This window comes from Pantherophis guttatus, chromosome 5, assembly GCF_059756535.1.
Source record: "Pantherophis guttatus breed Tessera chromosome 5, ASM5975653v1, whole genome shotgun sequence".
Classification (NCBI taxonomy): Eukaryota; Metazoa; Chordata; class Lepidosauria; order Squamata; family Colubridae; genus Pantherophis; species Pantherophis guttatus.
Window position 1 is genome coordinate 51515293 of NC_142067.1, and position 16406 is coordinate 51531698.

Below are 16406 nucleotides of genomic sequence, written 5' to 3' on the forward strand. Positions count from 1 at the left end.
AGGCTGGTCCTTAATTCTATGTACACTTGGTTGATAATAATTACAACTTTTATTTAATATGTACTTAGTATATCTGTTTCAGCATTGTCTTTCCATACATCAGTAAGCATAGCTATAATTCTAAACCCTTATAAATACCTAATGTCCTGAACACAAGACTCCAGTCTGGTTTTTAGAAATACTTTAAACCCAAGACTTTCTTGCTTAAAAGAAACAGAATTCTCCTTCCCCTACAATATACCAATGGGGTGGGCTGAGGGTTGTATCTATATTTGCTAAGCAGCCTCAAGTGCACATGGGAAAAGAATCTAGTTTTCTGAAGCAGGTTAAGCAATTTTTTACAATGCCTCACCACTTCCCATTCAGTAGTTGCCCAGTGTGCAAAACAAGTTTCATCATATACTGACAGGCAATGCCCATTATATAATTCATAATTGGGAGTTTTGGGGGGCAGAGGGGAGGGAGAGATTTATATGCTGCCTGTTTTCATGACTCTAGGGTTTGGCAAAATAGCCTAGCTCAGCCAAAAACGCTATCACTGCTAGAACAGTGTATCAAAGAACCTGATCAGCTTGGAGGGCAGAGAGATGACTGTTAGTATCTTCCTGCAGCTTTTTGTCTCATGGTTGTACATGAGACAACCATGTACAACGTATATGGAACAACGTATATGGAAAGACATATTTCTATTATTATATTCAAAACATGATCCACGTGGCTGCAACAGATTCTAGATCCCAGATGCAATTTACACATTATTTGAAGACATTTCACTTCACAAAAATAATCACTAGGAAACAAAATCAATGTTTAGTATTAAAGAGGTCCATGTATCAAGTAACACGCACAATTTAAGACCTCTAAATAACTGTTGAAACAACTGAATTCAAGGATCAAGAAATTCAGCTGGGATTAAATTGCAACATAAACTATATTTTTAAATATATATTACTATATTTGTATTATTTAGAATTAGGATTATGTTTAGATTTTGTTTGACATATTTTCCATACTTTTCTTTCAAATAAAGATAAAGGTATAACTATAATTAGGAGGAAGAAAAGTAGTCATGAAATTAAAAGATTACTAGACAAGCCATGCCCCAGAGTAATTGTTTCAGAGGCATTTCCTTACCCAGAGAAACAGAATGACTGAGGGCAGGCAAAAAAGCAAGGAGCAGGAAAAAATATTCAACTTCCTGCCAGCTTCCTTTGAATTTCCTAGGTGAAATCTGGCAGGGAGAACCAGAAATCTGCCTCCCTGCCTCCCATTTCCATCAGGCAAGTAAGTGATCACTACTGGGCATGGGAAAGAATGAGGGATTGAGAGACTGACAAATGATCACTGAACATTGAAAATAGATCATGTGACAACAGCAGCCGCTAGTGCTAACCAACCATAATTTCCCAATATTTTATTACCCATGATAATTTGTTTCCTTCACCAATTTTCAATTATAATCTCCCTTCCAATGGCTTACATTTATTATTCAGTATTTTACATTCTGAAATTTTAAAAAATTCTTCATCTTCTTCCAAATGACACCTTTTCAGGTATTTGAAGAGTGTTATCATATTCCCCAGTTGTGTTTATCTCAGGCTAAATATACAGAACTCCTTAAATATCTGCTCAAGAATTTGATTTCTAGTCGCCTAACATTCTTGATGTCTTCCTTTGAACCTGTTGTAATTTCCACAAATACTTTTTGAAATAACAGAATAGAATAACAGAGTTTAAGGGACCAAGCCCCTGCTCAAGCAGATCATATACCATTTCAGACAAATGGCTGTCCAGTCTCTTCTTAAAAACCTCCAGTAAATGGAAATTAAATGTGGGATTGCAATGGACACCATATTCAAAATGGGGTGTATCCTTGGCTTACCTGAGAAAGAAACAATAAATAAAAGCCTCCTATAGTATAACCTTAAGAAACAAATGTAAAGATAAAGAAGGAATCTGTAGTGATGACCTGCAGTGCTTGTAGCATGTTTGTGATCCGACTGAAAATGAATTGCCATGTGTTAACAGCAAGTGCAAATTTACAGAGGTCTATGAAGGAAAGGTCAATGCAGTGAACAAAGGAGAGAAAGGCCATATTCAATTGAGATAAAAGGATGAAGCTTTAAGAAGAAACAAAAGGGAATGCTACATGGTGAAACTGGCAGAACTGAGAGATATAGAAGATACCTGTGACTCAGAGTTTTGAATCCTGTTTAACCCTGACAAAACAAACAGAAAACAAATACTGCAAGAAAAGGAAATACTGTGACATTTTTAAAAGGCAAATTTCCTTAAAAATTAAAGGCAGTCTTTTTTTAAAAAAATGAAGTAGCAGTCTGCTATATTCCAAGGAACTTCCTGGCAGGTCATGCATCATGCAGCAGGAATTGTCTTGGGTTGCTTTTTGTTATGGGAACATAAGACACTAAAATATTCAATGAGTTGTTGTGGAAAAAATAGGAGGCAAAAGTATTAAGTTATGCATTCATCATCATTATAATCATACTCAGATGCTATTTAATGGGCTCCTAAGAAGATAAATACATCCTCCAGGACCTGAGCTGCATATAGATACAATGGAATAACAGCATTATGGACATTCCCAGCTTTGTCACTGTTCTGACACTTCTTTAGAAACTTTGATAGTATTACAAACTTCTTCTGATGATATTTCCCACATGGTCTTATTACTTAGAAGCTGATGGAAATTAAGAGACTGGGGCTGAATAGAGGAGAGTAAAGCAAGGTTCTGACAAGCAGAAAAATAATGTGGATTAGTAACAGATTGCAAACCGAGTCAGTGGTGAGGTGGTTGAAAAGAAAGGCAATTACAGGCAACCAATACATTTTATAATATAAAATAACACTTCTATTTTATTCCGCAATGGCCAAGATGTAGTCCACATCGTATCCAGTTTCAGGCAGAAAACTTTTAAGGTTTTAGAGAAACTGAGACAAATGTAAAAAATAATAATGAAAATTATCAGGGACTTAGAAGCTAAATCCCATGATGAGAAACTAAGAACATTTAGTCTTAAGAATCATGAATATAATTGCATATTTGAAAGTACACAAGCCTGTTTTCCTATAATTTCCATAATGCCACCCCAGAAATATACAAACACCTTTCACACAATGGAATCTATTACCTATATATAGGGAATGATCTGGATTTCTGAACTGAGCAGGGAGTTGGATTTGATAGCCTAAATGGTTATCTTATATATAATCATACAGTTAAGGATGATTATACATGCAAACCTTTCATCAAGACTAGGCATATATAAAATATTCCATTCCAGAGCCAGAATATTCTCTTGTAGAAGAATATTACCTTGAAGAAAGACTATGAAGGTAGTTATGTAAACCTAGCTTAACCTAAAAAGGAAAAATGAGGAAAAAACCTCAAGCTTGCCCTGTCATGATTCCCTTTAGCAGAAGATGGAGAGACTGTCATGCCTTCAAGATCCTATTATTATACCTTGCAACAATAGAGTTCCAGTAGTTCATGTGAAGTCTGCTTCCTGACCATCAAAGGACTGACATCTGGGAATCTAAAAGGTCTATTGTTAAAGTTCTTCTCTGAACTCTGAAGGTAGTCCTTATCAATTGCTTCAGCAACCATTTGCAGTTATGATGGTGCTGAAAAATGGTGAGCAATGGCTGAATTTATCACTTTCACCTCATTTTTATGTCATATGTTTACCATTACAGTCCTGTGTAAAAATCACAAGCATAGTTGTGACCATTTTGCTCAATAATCTTTCCAGTCCAAATTGTGACCACTGAAGGAAAACTAACTCTACTGATACAGCCATTGTACCTAGCAATTTTCCAGAAGCAAAGCTTTCGGAATAGAAAATGGTTGACAATGCTCCATGGAACATAGCTAATGAATTTCAATTACATGAAAATGGACTCCAAATGAAATTGAGCTATTTTCTAACAGTAAGAACTATTTGACAATAAAGCAAAAATACAAAGAAAAATGGCCGATTTCCCTTCCAAGGAGATATTTGATTCCATGACCTAGCCGATATAACTACAGAACTGTAAATTACTTTGTTAGAGATGATATACTAAATATAACTAGGAAAACCCTAGTTAAAACCATGTACTGTCTGTCTTGTTGAACATGAAAAAGAAATGTATCCATGTGGTGCAAGTGCAAAAGAAACAATTAGGTATATTATAAATACTATGCAGCTACATTTACCATCAGCGTATGTTAATAGCAGACTCTCCATAGCATCGTCATAAAATTGCTGCATTTGTTTGCATATGGTTTTTCATCCCATATATACCACCAGGGGTCATTAGACTGTATGAGAATACATATGAAATGTCTTCATTGTCTTAGCTTTTTGTTTGTTAATGCTATTAGATTTTGAGATTCTAATTCACTTTTTAAATATATTCAAGCAAATTTTGGTATTTAAAAAATTCCATCTCAATTTACTCTAGGAATGTTCATGAACATACTTGCTATGTTCCCAACCAAAAGTAATATGATTTACTCAAAGTATACTAGGACAATAATCCTTTTCATACAGAGAGCAGTGGCTCGCATGGTTAGGACGCTGGGTTGGAAGTTAGTGACCTGAGTGCTGCTGCGTGGTGGAGTGAGCTCCCATCCAGCTCCTTGAAGGGGACATGAAAAGAGCCCCCATGGGTGCCTCCCATCAGTGATATCAGCGGCTAATCTTTTCAACCCAGAATGCCTTAAATGATGCCTCCACTATGAACAGGAAGGGGACCCTTTTCTGTACCTTTAAGTCATTTTAAGGCACTAAAGTAGAAATAGAGCTATACTATTCCCAGCAACATAATTCAAACTAGGCACAAACAGTTATCTACAAATATAGGTACTTATTTCTTACTTACATTTATTTAAAAAGAGAGTGGATATTCATTCAACCCTATTAAACTGAGTTGATGAAATGTATTTTCTGAATTTTAAGTATTCCTCCTTTGTGCTTTAACAATGTTTCATAACAGCATTCTTATGTTGATGTTCAGCATATGTAAGTTCATGTTCAACTAGATACAACTTTAAAATGTGAAGTTAGCATTTCAACCTTTGAAAACTACAGAGCATGTAATAGAAATATCTAATTATTCTGTGTAATTTCAAATTGTTTGTGAGGGAGCACTTGATTTCAGATGATTTCAGAACATGTCAAAACATCTCACTTCTGAAGTTATACTCTTAATTATAACAAGTCAATTGTTCTTCATAAACATTTTAATAGCATAACAATTTCAACCTGCTTTTCACTCTGATTATTGCAAATAGGTATAGATAGTAGAATGTTATTTTTCCAAGGACACAAAGTTCTTTTCTGAACTCTTAAGTCTGTAGAGTTAAGGATACTGATCTGAAAAATTATAAATAAAACTATAGTAACCCACTGCTCGTTAATGTTTCATGTACTAAATGTGTTGGTATTATTCACTAGAAGGGATTAAATATGGCAATTTTAAATCTAGCATCAGATTTATCAAAGGAAAAAAATACTTATTTTTCAGTTTCTATTTATCAGTCACATTTCAGTCAAGATGTTTATTCAATGGCAATACAATGATTAGATCATGTTACTCTTCTTACAATACATGGTTAATAATTATATATTACTTTGTTAATTAATGAATATGTTAAAATGACTTAAGTAAAATAAAAATAATTTGCTTTGACTAGGTTTACATCCATTTTCTATCTCAGCCTTGTTAATCTTCTCCAAGACATGCAGACGATATACATATGCCCATTGTGACTTTGTTTCATATAACAGCAAAATTACCTTTCCCTTACCAGAGTAGTAGCAGGTATTGCATGTGTTATGTTTTTTACAGAAAGATAAAAAACCAATGCATTTTTTAAAGTAATGTGTATTGAATGCTGAATACAGTTTTGCTAAAATATGATGGGGAATCCTTTGTATCCATGACTAAACCACTAAGAACTGAAAGTAGAACCAACCTTTAGACTCATGGGACAGAGAGAGATATGTTCTGTATATGAGTCTAAGTAACTGAGATAGTGATGAAAGAATCTTTCCTGAAATTTACTTATTCCACAAATTACTAAAATGATAGCAACACTAAGTAACATTTGCAGAAATCAGAATGTAGTCACCAGACATGAAGATACTCAGCTACAAAAACTATTTCCCTTCACTTGATATTGAATCTTGAACCAGTTTATGGAGTGCTTCATTATTATGGGATTATTTAGCATCCATGAACCCAAATATTCTACCAAATATTACAACCTGGTTCAACTAGGTTAGTTCCTCTAGAAAACTTTCTCATATTTCTTAAGAGGAGTTTTATAAACCAGAATGGTTTTGTTAGCTTTGCAGATTTAAATGTTAAACATAGTGTGTTCATGTAAATGACATTAGTATTCACTTGGAATAGAGAAATTTAGTTTTCATTTCAAAAAAAAATTCCTAATACTTATATTGGCTTTTTTCTTCATCAAAATAGATCAAAATAGAACATAATCAATGCCATTAATTTACATAATTTATGCAGGCAGCAAAATTCATAGTTTTATAAAAAATGTAGCATATTAAGACACAAAATTACAACTATGCTGGTGGCAATTCTACATAGCCATCAATATTTCTAGAGAACATGCATTCATACAACTTTATTTCATTTTTAAAAGGGTATCAGGACATTGGACTACAGCTTATATCCACTTACGCTGGAATAAGCACATTTCTTTTAAGCAGATATACAGTACTGCATTATTACTGTCACAACATTAGAGGGTACAAGTGATGCAATGTTCTCAGTCTATCATATGAGTATCTCCATTGAAAACGGTATATGGGATATAACACAACTTTTTTGAAATTATCTGTTAAGCTACAGTAGTTTTTAGATTCCTTTTTCTGACACATCCAGAAAGCAGTATACCTTCTAGGTAACATGTTCATATTACAGATTTATTGATTTATATGTTACAGTTATATCTCGCCTTCCTTCAGGAGGGCAAAATAGCATACACAGCGCTCTCTCCTTTAATTTTTCCCACCACGTGAGGTATTTTGGGCTAAGGAGTATGATTGGACCAAAGTCTTCCAGTGAGTTTATATGGTTGAGGGTAAACTTGAATTTGGCTCTCCCCAGTTTACTCCAACACTTGGAACTATTACACACCCACTGGCTTGTGTTTGCACTGATGTTTCAAAACAATATTGAATATTACCTTCACGTATGCCCTCTTCCTTCCAGATCATTTGTGACAAGTTCTTCCATGAGGTTTTCTATGCTGATTTTCCCTCCCATACTTTTCAATACCAATTTGATACTAAACAACACACCTAAAATGCCTTTTAAACATGATTTTATAGACTTTTCCATAGCATCTGACTATGACTTGTTATTTTTTTGGAGAACCATTACAACTTACCTTAGATTTTTTTTTTTTAAGGAACTCTGTTCAGCAATTTTACCTTGTTTTGACGGACACTGCTTCTCCATATCATTTCTATATTTTTTTATTTGTTAGACCCTGAACTGTTCAAGAAACCTGGAAGTAATCTCTATGTAAAAGACTAGAGTATGCAGTGCTGTTTTAGAGATTAAAACATTATGAATGTAATGCAGCTGTCATTAAAAGAAACTCATGAATATCTCTGCGTGGATTTTGAAATACATGTTAATTCAATACACATATAGATTACGTAAAGTGTACATTATGTCCATCTGCAACAATAGTTTGCTGATCCAGGAAATTATTATCTGCTTCTTAGAACCAGAATATTGATGTAAATTATTAAATTTAGAAACATAGCTGCAGTATATAAACTAGTTTCAGTTGGAAATAAGTTTCATTATATCAAATTTAACTCAATCCAAAGATTAGATAATCTGAATTAAATGATTCAGTGCTTAAAGCAATTTCATTGATTAAAGTTAAGTGGAATAATAAAAATTTAAAAACTCTAATTTACCAAATAACAAATTGTCTTCTGGATAAGGAAAATACTATCCAATCAACATTAATAAATTGTTCTTTATGGAGGCAATTTTAAACTACAGTCAAATTCATACTGAATCAAGGGGGAAATTTATAGGCTTCCTTTCTCTGCCCCCATCCCCCACACCAAAAAGATCCTAAATTTTGGTGCAGCCACTGAGGGACTGCAAATATGTTTGCTATATTAAGGTAGTAAAATACATGTACTGATTTGAAAAGAAATGTTTGAGGGTGCTGAAACCAGCCTCCATCCTCCTTTCTTTTCCAATCTACTGCAGAACTTACACAGTGCCTTAACACAATAAGCACTTAACTGAAATTGAGATTAGGTAATACATTGGCAACAAGCCTTTACATTAGCACCTCGTCACCTAGTTCCTTGGATTCATATAGTTCAGAGACCCTGAATCTACTATTTTACTCTTCAGCTCTTAGGTGGATCAAGAAAACCTTGGTGCCATTCATGATCCCAAATTGACAGTTTCAAAATTTTAAATATAATTGATTGGCTTATCCTCAAGCTGTAGTTGCCAGAAAAAAATAAGTTTAAGCCTTACATCTACAAAAGTATTTATACTTTCTAATTTTGATATGAAATTAAACTTTATCTTCAACTGCACATTAAATATCCTCACTCCCCTATAACTATGCAAGTAACAAAATAAGCCAGTACCAAAGATTAATTTGACAATAGCTTCCCATTTCCTTCAACTTTTTATAAACCCAAGCACCAAATGTGGATTGTAAGTAGTCCTCGACTTGCAACTATTTGTTTAGCAAGCATTCAAAGTTACAATGGCACTGAAAAAGTTACAAGTCCTTGCACTTACAACCATAGCAGCATCCCCACAGCCATGTGATCAAAATTTGGCTGCTTGGCAACTGGGATCTATTTACAATAGCTGTATCTACAACTTAAAAACCATTTGATTCACTTAACAACTGTAATGATTTACTTAACAACCATGACAAAAAAAGTCAAAAAAATCAGATGCACAACTACTGTATTTTTTGGAGTATAAGACGCACCGGAGTATAAGACGCACCTTAGTTTTTGGGGAGGAAAATAAGAAAAAAGCTGATTGGTGGGTGGATCGGCCTCCCGGAATACCCCCAATCAACTGTTTCCAGAGGTGAATTTTAGCAACAGATTAGTTAGTTGTGAGCTCTGTGCCTTTTTTTTCAGCCTCTGAAAGCCTCCGAAACAGAGCTTCAGGGGGAAAAAAGGCTTTTTTTCTGAAGCTTCTTTCAGAGGCTTTTATTCTGAAGGACTATCTGTACTCTATTCAATCTTTCGTTGATATTGGTATGTAGATTAACCTCTTCCAATCTGTTGGTTATTGTGACATTCTCCAGATTTGTTAGCATAGTTTGGTTAGAACCTTTACTGATTCTTCTTTTGTTTCTTGCCGTATTATTTTATATAAAAGCCTTTCAGAGGCTTTTTTTCTGAAGCTTCTTTCAGAGGCTTCTTTCAGCCTCTGAAATCTCCATTTGCGAGGCTGGGCGGGGCTACATTCAGAGTGTAAGATGCACCCAGATTTTCACTCTCTTTCTTGGGGAGGAAAAAGCAGTATCTTACACTCTGAAAAATACGGTACCTTCTTTAAAAATAGAAATTTTGGTCCAGCTATGCTCATACATTGAGGACTACCTATATCAGTTTTCTGCTCATAAATGTTAACAAATGTAATCAAATGCCAAAATATTTAAAACCTTGTCCACAGTGGTGTAATTCATACTTTATAAACTTGTCAAATTCTTTTACCATGGACTCCTCACTTAGCTACTTCTTTCCATTACATAAATAAGAATAAAAAGCACAGATCAGAAAGGGTAAGCCAGGATCAGAAAGTATTCTCCATAATTCATGATTTTGTAATGTATTAATTTATGTATACTAATTTTACACACATACATATGGAGTGAATCTTTTTATAATACTACAAATTATTGCGATTTATATTCCTTACTTGGCCTTAAAGGTAATTTTATAGTTCTATATTTAAAAAAAATATAGAACTATATTTTCAGGAAGCACAATCTTGGTGTCAAAACTGATACATGATAGGAAGCAGGAAAAGATAGGATTAAGAAAAAGGACTAGCAACTATATTGGACCATGGCTTTGTAAACCACAGGTGTGATATGGTGAATGAATAAATGAATGAATGAATGAACATGAACAATTGACTGGATGCAAAGGTTCTGGTATTAGCCATTTGAATGTTCTACTAACAATGGAATGAAACATTGGATGCAATCCACTGGAAGCAAAAGATTATATGTCAAAGGAATATATGATGTGCTGATCAGCTGTTCTGTGCCCAACAAAGTGGTAGTAGCAATGGAGCTGGCGGCAGCTTGAAGTTTTTGTTGTGCAGACTGCTATAAACTTATTAAGAACTTATTCAGAACATATTTTGTTTTGAATTAATGGACAATCTGAACTTTAATAAAAATGTATTGTGGAATGCCAATTGTTTAAAAAAATAAATTGGAAGTAATTCCAGTATAGGTTTCCTGAAGCAATTGTGAAAGTAATAAATCAGTGGTTTTAAAACAAATCTTGACACAACTGATAGGTATTGTGTGATAAATAAGGCCTCATAATATTTAAGTATATTTGATCAAAAGGAACTATTTCTAATGTATTTTTCTTTCCTTTGGATTATGAAAGGATATGAAACCTAGACAAAAAATGGCAGAACATTAGAATAGCAGAGAAGTAAAAGAGTAAAAATATAAGACAGCTGTTGTTTGAGAGTTGTCACAGCTAAATTCTTCTCCTCACAATGAGATTTAAATTGGGGGAGGGGGGGAACTAAACATATTTTCTAAAATATCAACTAAACTCCCAAAAGACAGAAACAAAGAGAAGGGCTGTTTGTCTGTCTATCTATTTATATTTAATCTATCACAAATAGATTATTAAAGTTCTTCAGGTAAAAGACTAAAAAGACAGCATTTGGGTTATGGAAGTGTGTGTATTTGAGAAATACAAAGAGGAACAGTTTTTTTCTGTTTTCATCTTTTATATTTGAAAATGTATTGAAGTTCAGAGGGGAAAGCTCTGGTAAATTAACATTCAAATTCCAAATCTTAGTTGGAGTCAAAATATTTGAAGTGTTCATTTTACTAAAATGTATATTATATCATTCTCTATCAAAATCAATTTATCAATTCAAGCTTTTCAGGATGAGTATTGTTCTTCATTATTAATAATCAGAATTCAAAAATTAAAGGCTTAACATTCCAGCAGTCCAGATTATATTTTGCTTGGTAGGAGTTATCCGTCTGGAATGAATACAGAAATGTGGCACTGCCAACACCTGAAAGCTGAACTTACCAAGAAGTGGGACTGGTTGGGATACAGAAGCTGATATACTAGCAGAAGTTACAGGTGGTGGAGCATTTGGATATCCTTTGGAGCCTTCTGCATTTTCACCATTTCCTCTAGCTCCAGTAACTACTGTTGGAATAGGGTTCCCTATAGAAGAGTCTTTTGTAGTGTCTTCATTTATAGTGGCCACAGTAGCTAAAAATGACATTAATAACGTTTTAAATAGCATACACTTCTATTTGAATTATCTTTAACACCAAACAACTCTCACTTACAATTTGGGATATTTACTCCTCCAGAAGGAGGGACAGAAACTGGAGGAACTGAAACCGATGGATTAATGGGAGGCGGTGGTCCAGGAGGAAGAAAACCTATGAAGACAGAAATAATGAAGTATCACTTTTAGAACAGCCATCCATTCAATTTATCTATGAACAGAAAGCCATACTTTCTAGAGTAAGGTAAAGGTTCCCCTCGTACATATGTGCTAATCATTCCCGACTCTAGGGGGCGGTGCTCATCTCTGTTTCAAAGCCGAAGAGCCAGGACTGTCCGAAAACATCTCCATGGTCATGTGGCTGGCATGATTTAACACATAATTCATATGCCTACAAACGTTCTAAGAACAATTAATATACCTGGTGGTAAATGCATTGGATTGAAGCCTGGTCGCATAAATGGTGGTGGTGGTGGAGGAGGAACTCCAGGACCAAATCCAGGAGGTGGAATTCCTAATGGAGGAGTAAATGTAGGAGGCTGAAGGGTACCAACCATTGGAGGACCTGGTTGATGTGGTGGCACCTGCAATTGGATAAAATTATTTCCATTTTATTGCAGAGTTTCTCATCTTTACAGGTAACTTTACAATGATGTCAGAAACAGAAAAGTGGTAAAGTTCGTTTTTATTAGACCCTCACCTCAAGTCCTTAATAGTTAGAAATTTAAATTCCGAATCACAAATAAAATAAACCATTGATAAATGCTATTTTTAAATCAAGATACAGTTCATATAGAAACAGTAGTGACAAAAGCAAGTATTCAGAGGTTCCTTATTTATCAATTCTTTTTCCTTTGGCATAACATCTATTATTTCTTTAATTAACAATGTACATTTAAACGACCTAGTAGCTCATACAATGACACATTTGTAAGTGCTGTTTGAAATGTTGTTTTAGGATGTTTTCCAAAAATGTGCTTTTTAGATGATGCAGTGCAATCAGTGTACCTATAGAGTCCAGCACAAAAAGCTACTAAGAATGTTTAGGTTATAGTTCTATCTCTCAGTGAAGTTCTATAAGATTTCTTTGAACTGCTTTGCACTTTTCTTCTGTATCAATTTTTTTCCCATTTTGGGATTCATCATGTTGGACTATATGTTTCTACCATTACAAAATTTGAAAATATAATCAATACAAGGTTTATTATACAAAATCAGCAAGACTAGTATAATGTTTATTAAGTCCAGAATTGCTGGAGAATATCATAATGGGAAAGGATCTTTAATTGTTAATATTTTTTTGTTTGTTTGCCGAGTTGTATAATCACTAGTTGTCTGTGATAGCTAATCTCTTTTACCATCAATTCTTTCTTGTTAACATCAATAAAATGATGTAACATTATCACTCATGATATTGTCATATGTAACTTGAATTGAAATAATTTATACTTTAATGGAACCAATAATAATATATTCCTGATTAGCATAATTCTTCATATTCAAAATTTTAAGTGTAATTGGATAGAGAAAATTAGTAATTACAAGTAGTAAAATATTTTAAATGCTGCATCATCTCTATAAAACAAATGGTTAAAAGTAAATGTGTATATATTTTATTCGTTCAATTTTTGCTACACAAGTAGACAAATTCTAAGATTAAAACTATTAGATTTTTTAATATTTTTATAGTTTTATTTTCTATTTTGTAAATTGTTTACAAGGTATTTTAAATTTGGGGCAATGCTTCACTTGATGTTCAACAGTATGTTGCATACACTCATTTACAGGCAGTCCTTGACTTACAACCGTTCGTTTAGTAGCCGCTCGTAGTTATGACACTGAAAATAAGAGATTTATTACCAGTTTTCCCACTTACGACCATTGCATCATTCCCATGGTCATATGATCAAAATTCGGACACTTGGCAACAGTCATGTGATCACTATTTGTAACCTTCCCAGCCTGCTTCTGACAAATAAGTCAATGGGGGAAGGCAAATTTCCATATGATTCACTTAACAACTGCAATGATTCCCTTAACAACTATGGCAAAAAAGTTTGTAAAATGGGGAAAAGCTCATTTAACTCTTACTTAGCAATGGAAATTTGGGCTTAAATGTGGTTATACGTCAAGGACTAACTGTACCATACAACATCTTAATAAAGAAATTAAAAGTGGAGATGGTCATTAGAGATAATATGCTAGGATAACACTCTTTTCATTTAAACTGTGATTAAAGTAAAGGTAAAGGTTCCCCTCACATATATGTGCTAGTTGTTCTAGGGGATGGTGCTCATCTCCGTTTCAAAGCCAAAGAGCCAGCGCTGTCCGAAGAAGTCTCTGTGGTCATGTGGCTGGCATGACTAAACGCCAAAGGCACACAGAACACTGTTATCTTCCCACCAAAGGTGGTCCCTATTTTTCTACTTGCATTTTTTTTACGTGCTTTCGAACTGCTAGGTTGGCAGAAGCTAGGACTAGTAATGGGAGCTCACCCGATTACACGGCACTAGGAATTCGAATCACTGAGATGTCGAACATTAGATTGACAAGCTCAGCATCTTAGCCACTGAGCCACCCTCTAGGTCATCATGCTTTTTTTCCATAAAACAGAAAAACTACATAAATATGATAGTTGAATTTTTTTCTGGCTTATGATTTGATATCACTTCCTTCTGCTATGAATTTAGCATCTGATATACACATCTAGATATGTAAATACACTTGAAGCTATTGCATAATTATAGGAATATTTGAATATTTTGATAAAAATATATTCATTTTTTAAATTATTGTTAAAATAATTTTAGCTCTTAACCTTGTTTATGATTACCATATTTTTCCGTGTATAAAACGATACTTTTTCTTAAAAATATTTACCTAAAAATGGAGGGACGTTTTATATATGGGAGGCCGAGAGGAGAACCATGGTTGCAAAACTGCTGATATCTTATCTCTGAAAACTAGCCTCATGAGCAAAATTTCTGATTGCAGAGACAAGCTAACAGGTTCCCTCCAATCATGAGCCTTATGTAACTGACGCCAGCTGATGCTGCGGAGAGCATGTAACCAGTGCCCAGATGTGACAGGGAGCGGTAATGTCTGAGCCCATAAAAATATCAGAAAACAAAAAAATAAATACTGGTACCGGTAATCGAATGTCTTACTCTGCAAAATAAATGTCTTCTATTTAATGTTTAAAATATTGATTTCTACATTTTGGGTAAGAAAAGTGAGGGGGGGTGTCCTATACTTTGTAAGTTAATACTGTATATTCTTTCCACTCAACAGAAAGACTACTTATTATCTTCTCCACAATTTAATGGGGGAAAATCCTCAATTTATGTATCCCTTTTTAAAAATGCTATGTAATAAACGTAATTTCAATCGAAGGACACACTTAATATTATTTTTCAGGTTCTCATTCACAATTAAATCCAATTTAATGAATCTGCGAACTGGGCCTCAAACATATCTTCTGTTTTCTATTAATTTAACTCTCATGCTGATTTTGTACACAATGAAGTTATCGTGACCTGATTATTATAGGATGTTTGCATGTCCTTTAAGTTGAAAATCTCAACATTTGGGAGAATTTCAAATACAATTTTCAGCAATTGAACCCATATTACATACATATCAAAGCAAAGTATTGAATTGCTTATTTAGGAATAATAAAATTTATATGAAGTTATGCAAGTATCCAATTGAAGTATGAAGAGAACTAAAAAGGGGAGAGAGGGGGAGGGAGGGAGAGGGAAAGAGAGACAGAGAAAGAGACAAGAGAAGTGTTGAACTTGCCTGTGGAGGTGGTACTGTTATTGGTGTAGGTATCGGTAGAGGCATTTGAACTGGCAAAGCTTTAGCTACAGGTGATGTTTGTTCATTATGTGCAGTATCACCACTTCCAGCCCCTCCATTCTGGGCTAACTGGTTTTCTGATTTTTTTGGAATTCCTTTCCATTCTATAAAAGATTAAAAAGAATGTAAAAATATTTGATCTCAACTTATTCATTTATTTAAACTTATCTTTAAATTGCTTTAAATATGTTTAATTTCTTGTGCACACAAGATTGCCTAAACACATTGTATACAAAATTCATACATGTTTTTATTTTTTATACAAATGGATGAAGGCAAGTTTCTTCATAAAAAATGTAGCTTTCTTTTAAATACTTCATCTTCAACTCAGTCCCTTTACACTGCTTTCTAATCCCTATATGTTCAGAATTATGGTCTAGGCAACACACATTTTTATAGTAATCCAGCATAGAAAACTTTCCAGTTTTTTTCATGAAATTGTTTCTTTATAAAACTAGATTAATAATATCCTGAAGTATAGACAGAAGAAACAAATACAGATTTCACTTCCATTAGTGGAAAAAGTATCTCTATATCCTAAATCTATTTAAGCCCATTTCACAATATTTAAGTTTTTCTGTGCAACAGATGAAGGATGAAATAAACAGAAACTCAAAATATTTTCCTTCTCAAATGTGTATGTATATGCTGTCAAGGTAGCTTCATTTTTTTAAATATATGAACTAGAGCTCTGAATTTTGCAGATATTATTTAAAGTGGTGCTGCATGAAGTATGAACACAGCACTAATTAGAAACTCTTTTAAGCAACTGCAACTGTTTCTAGAATTGAGTATACTATGGTGAATCTATGCTGCACTTATAAATTCTTGGAAACACATGCAGCTACTTCAATGAGTTCAGGCAGGTGCAGTATTCACATTCCTGGATCATCCAAATGTCTTCCAAATTGAATCCAAACTCTAGACAGCCATAAGGACTTCATCAGAGCACTTCAATAAGGCATACTGTACTATTTTACTCAGACACTTTG

At 33.9% G+C, this 16406-nt stretch overlaps 1 protein-coding gene across 11 annotated transcripts in view; it reads right to left on the reverse strand.

Moving 5' to 3' along the window:
• The window catches only part of SCAF4 (SR-related CTD associated factor 4), a 74951-nt gene that overhangs the window by 2973 nt on the left and 55572 nt on the right, over positions 1-16406 (reverse strand). For 6 of the 11 annotated variants that reach the window (XM_087895083.1, XM_087895081.1, XM_034431899.3 and 3 more), the window contains 4 exons: positions 15355-15518; positions 11975-12137; positions 11612-11707; positions 11343-11531 (listed from right to left, as the gene is read on the reverse strand). In XM_087895083.1, the coding sequence (XP_087751209.1) occupies positions 11343-11531; positions 11612-11707; positions 11975-12137; positions 15355-15518 (612 nt within the window). The remainder of the gene's footprint in view (positions 1-11342; positions 11532-11611; positions 11708-11974; positions 12138-15354; positions 15519-16406) is intronic. The other 5 variants (XM_087895086.1, XM_087895085.1, XM_087895084.1 and 2 more) reach the window with 1 other exon arrangement.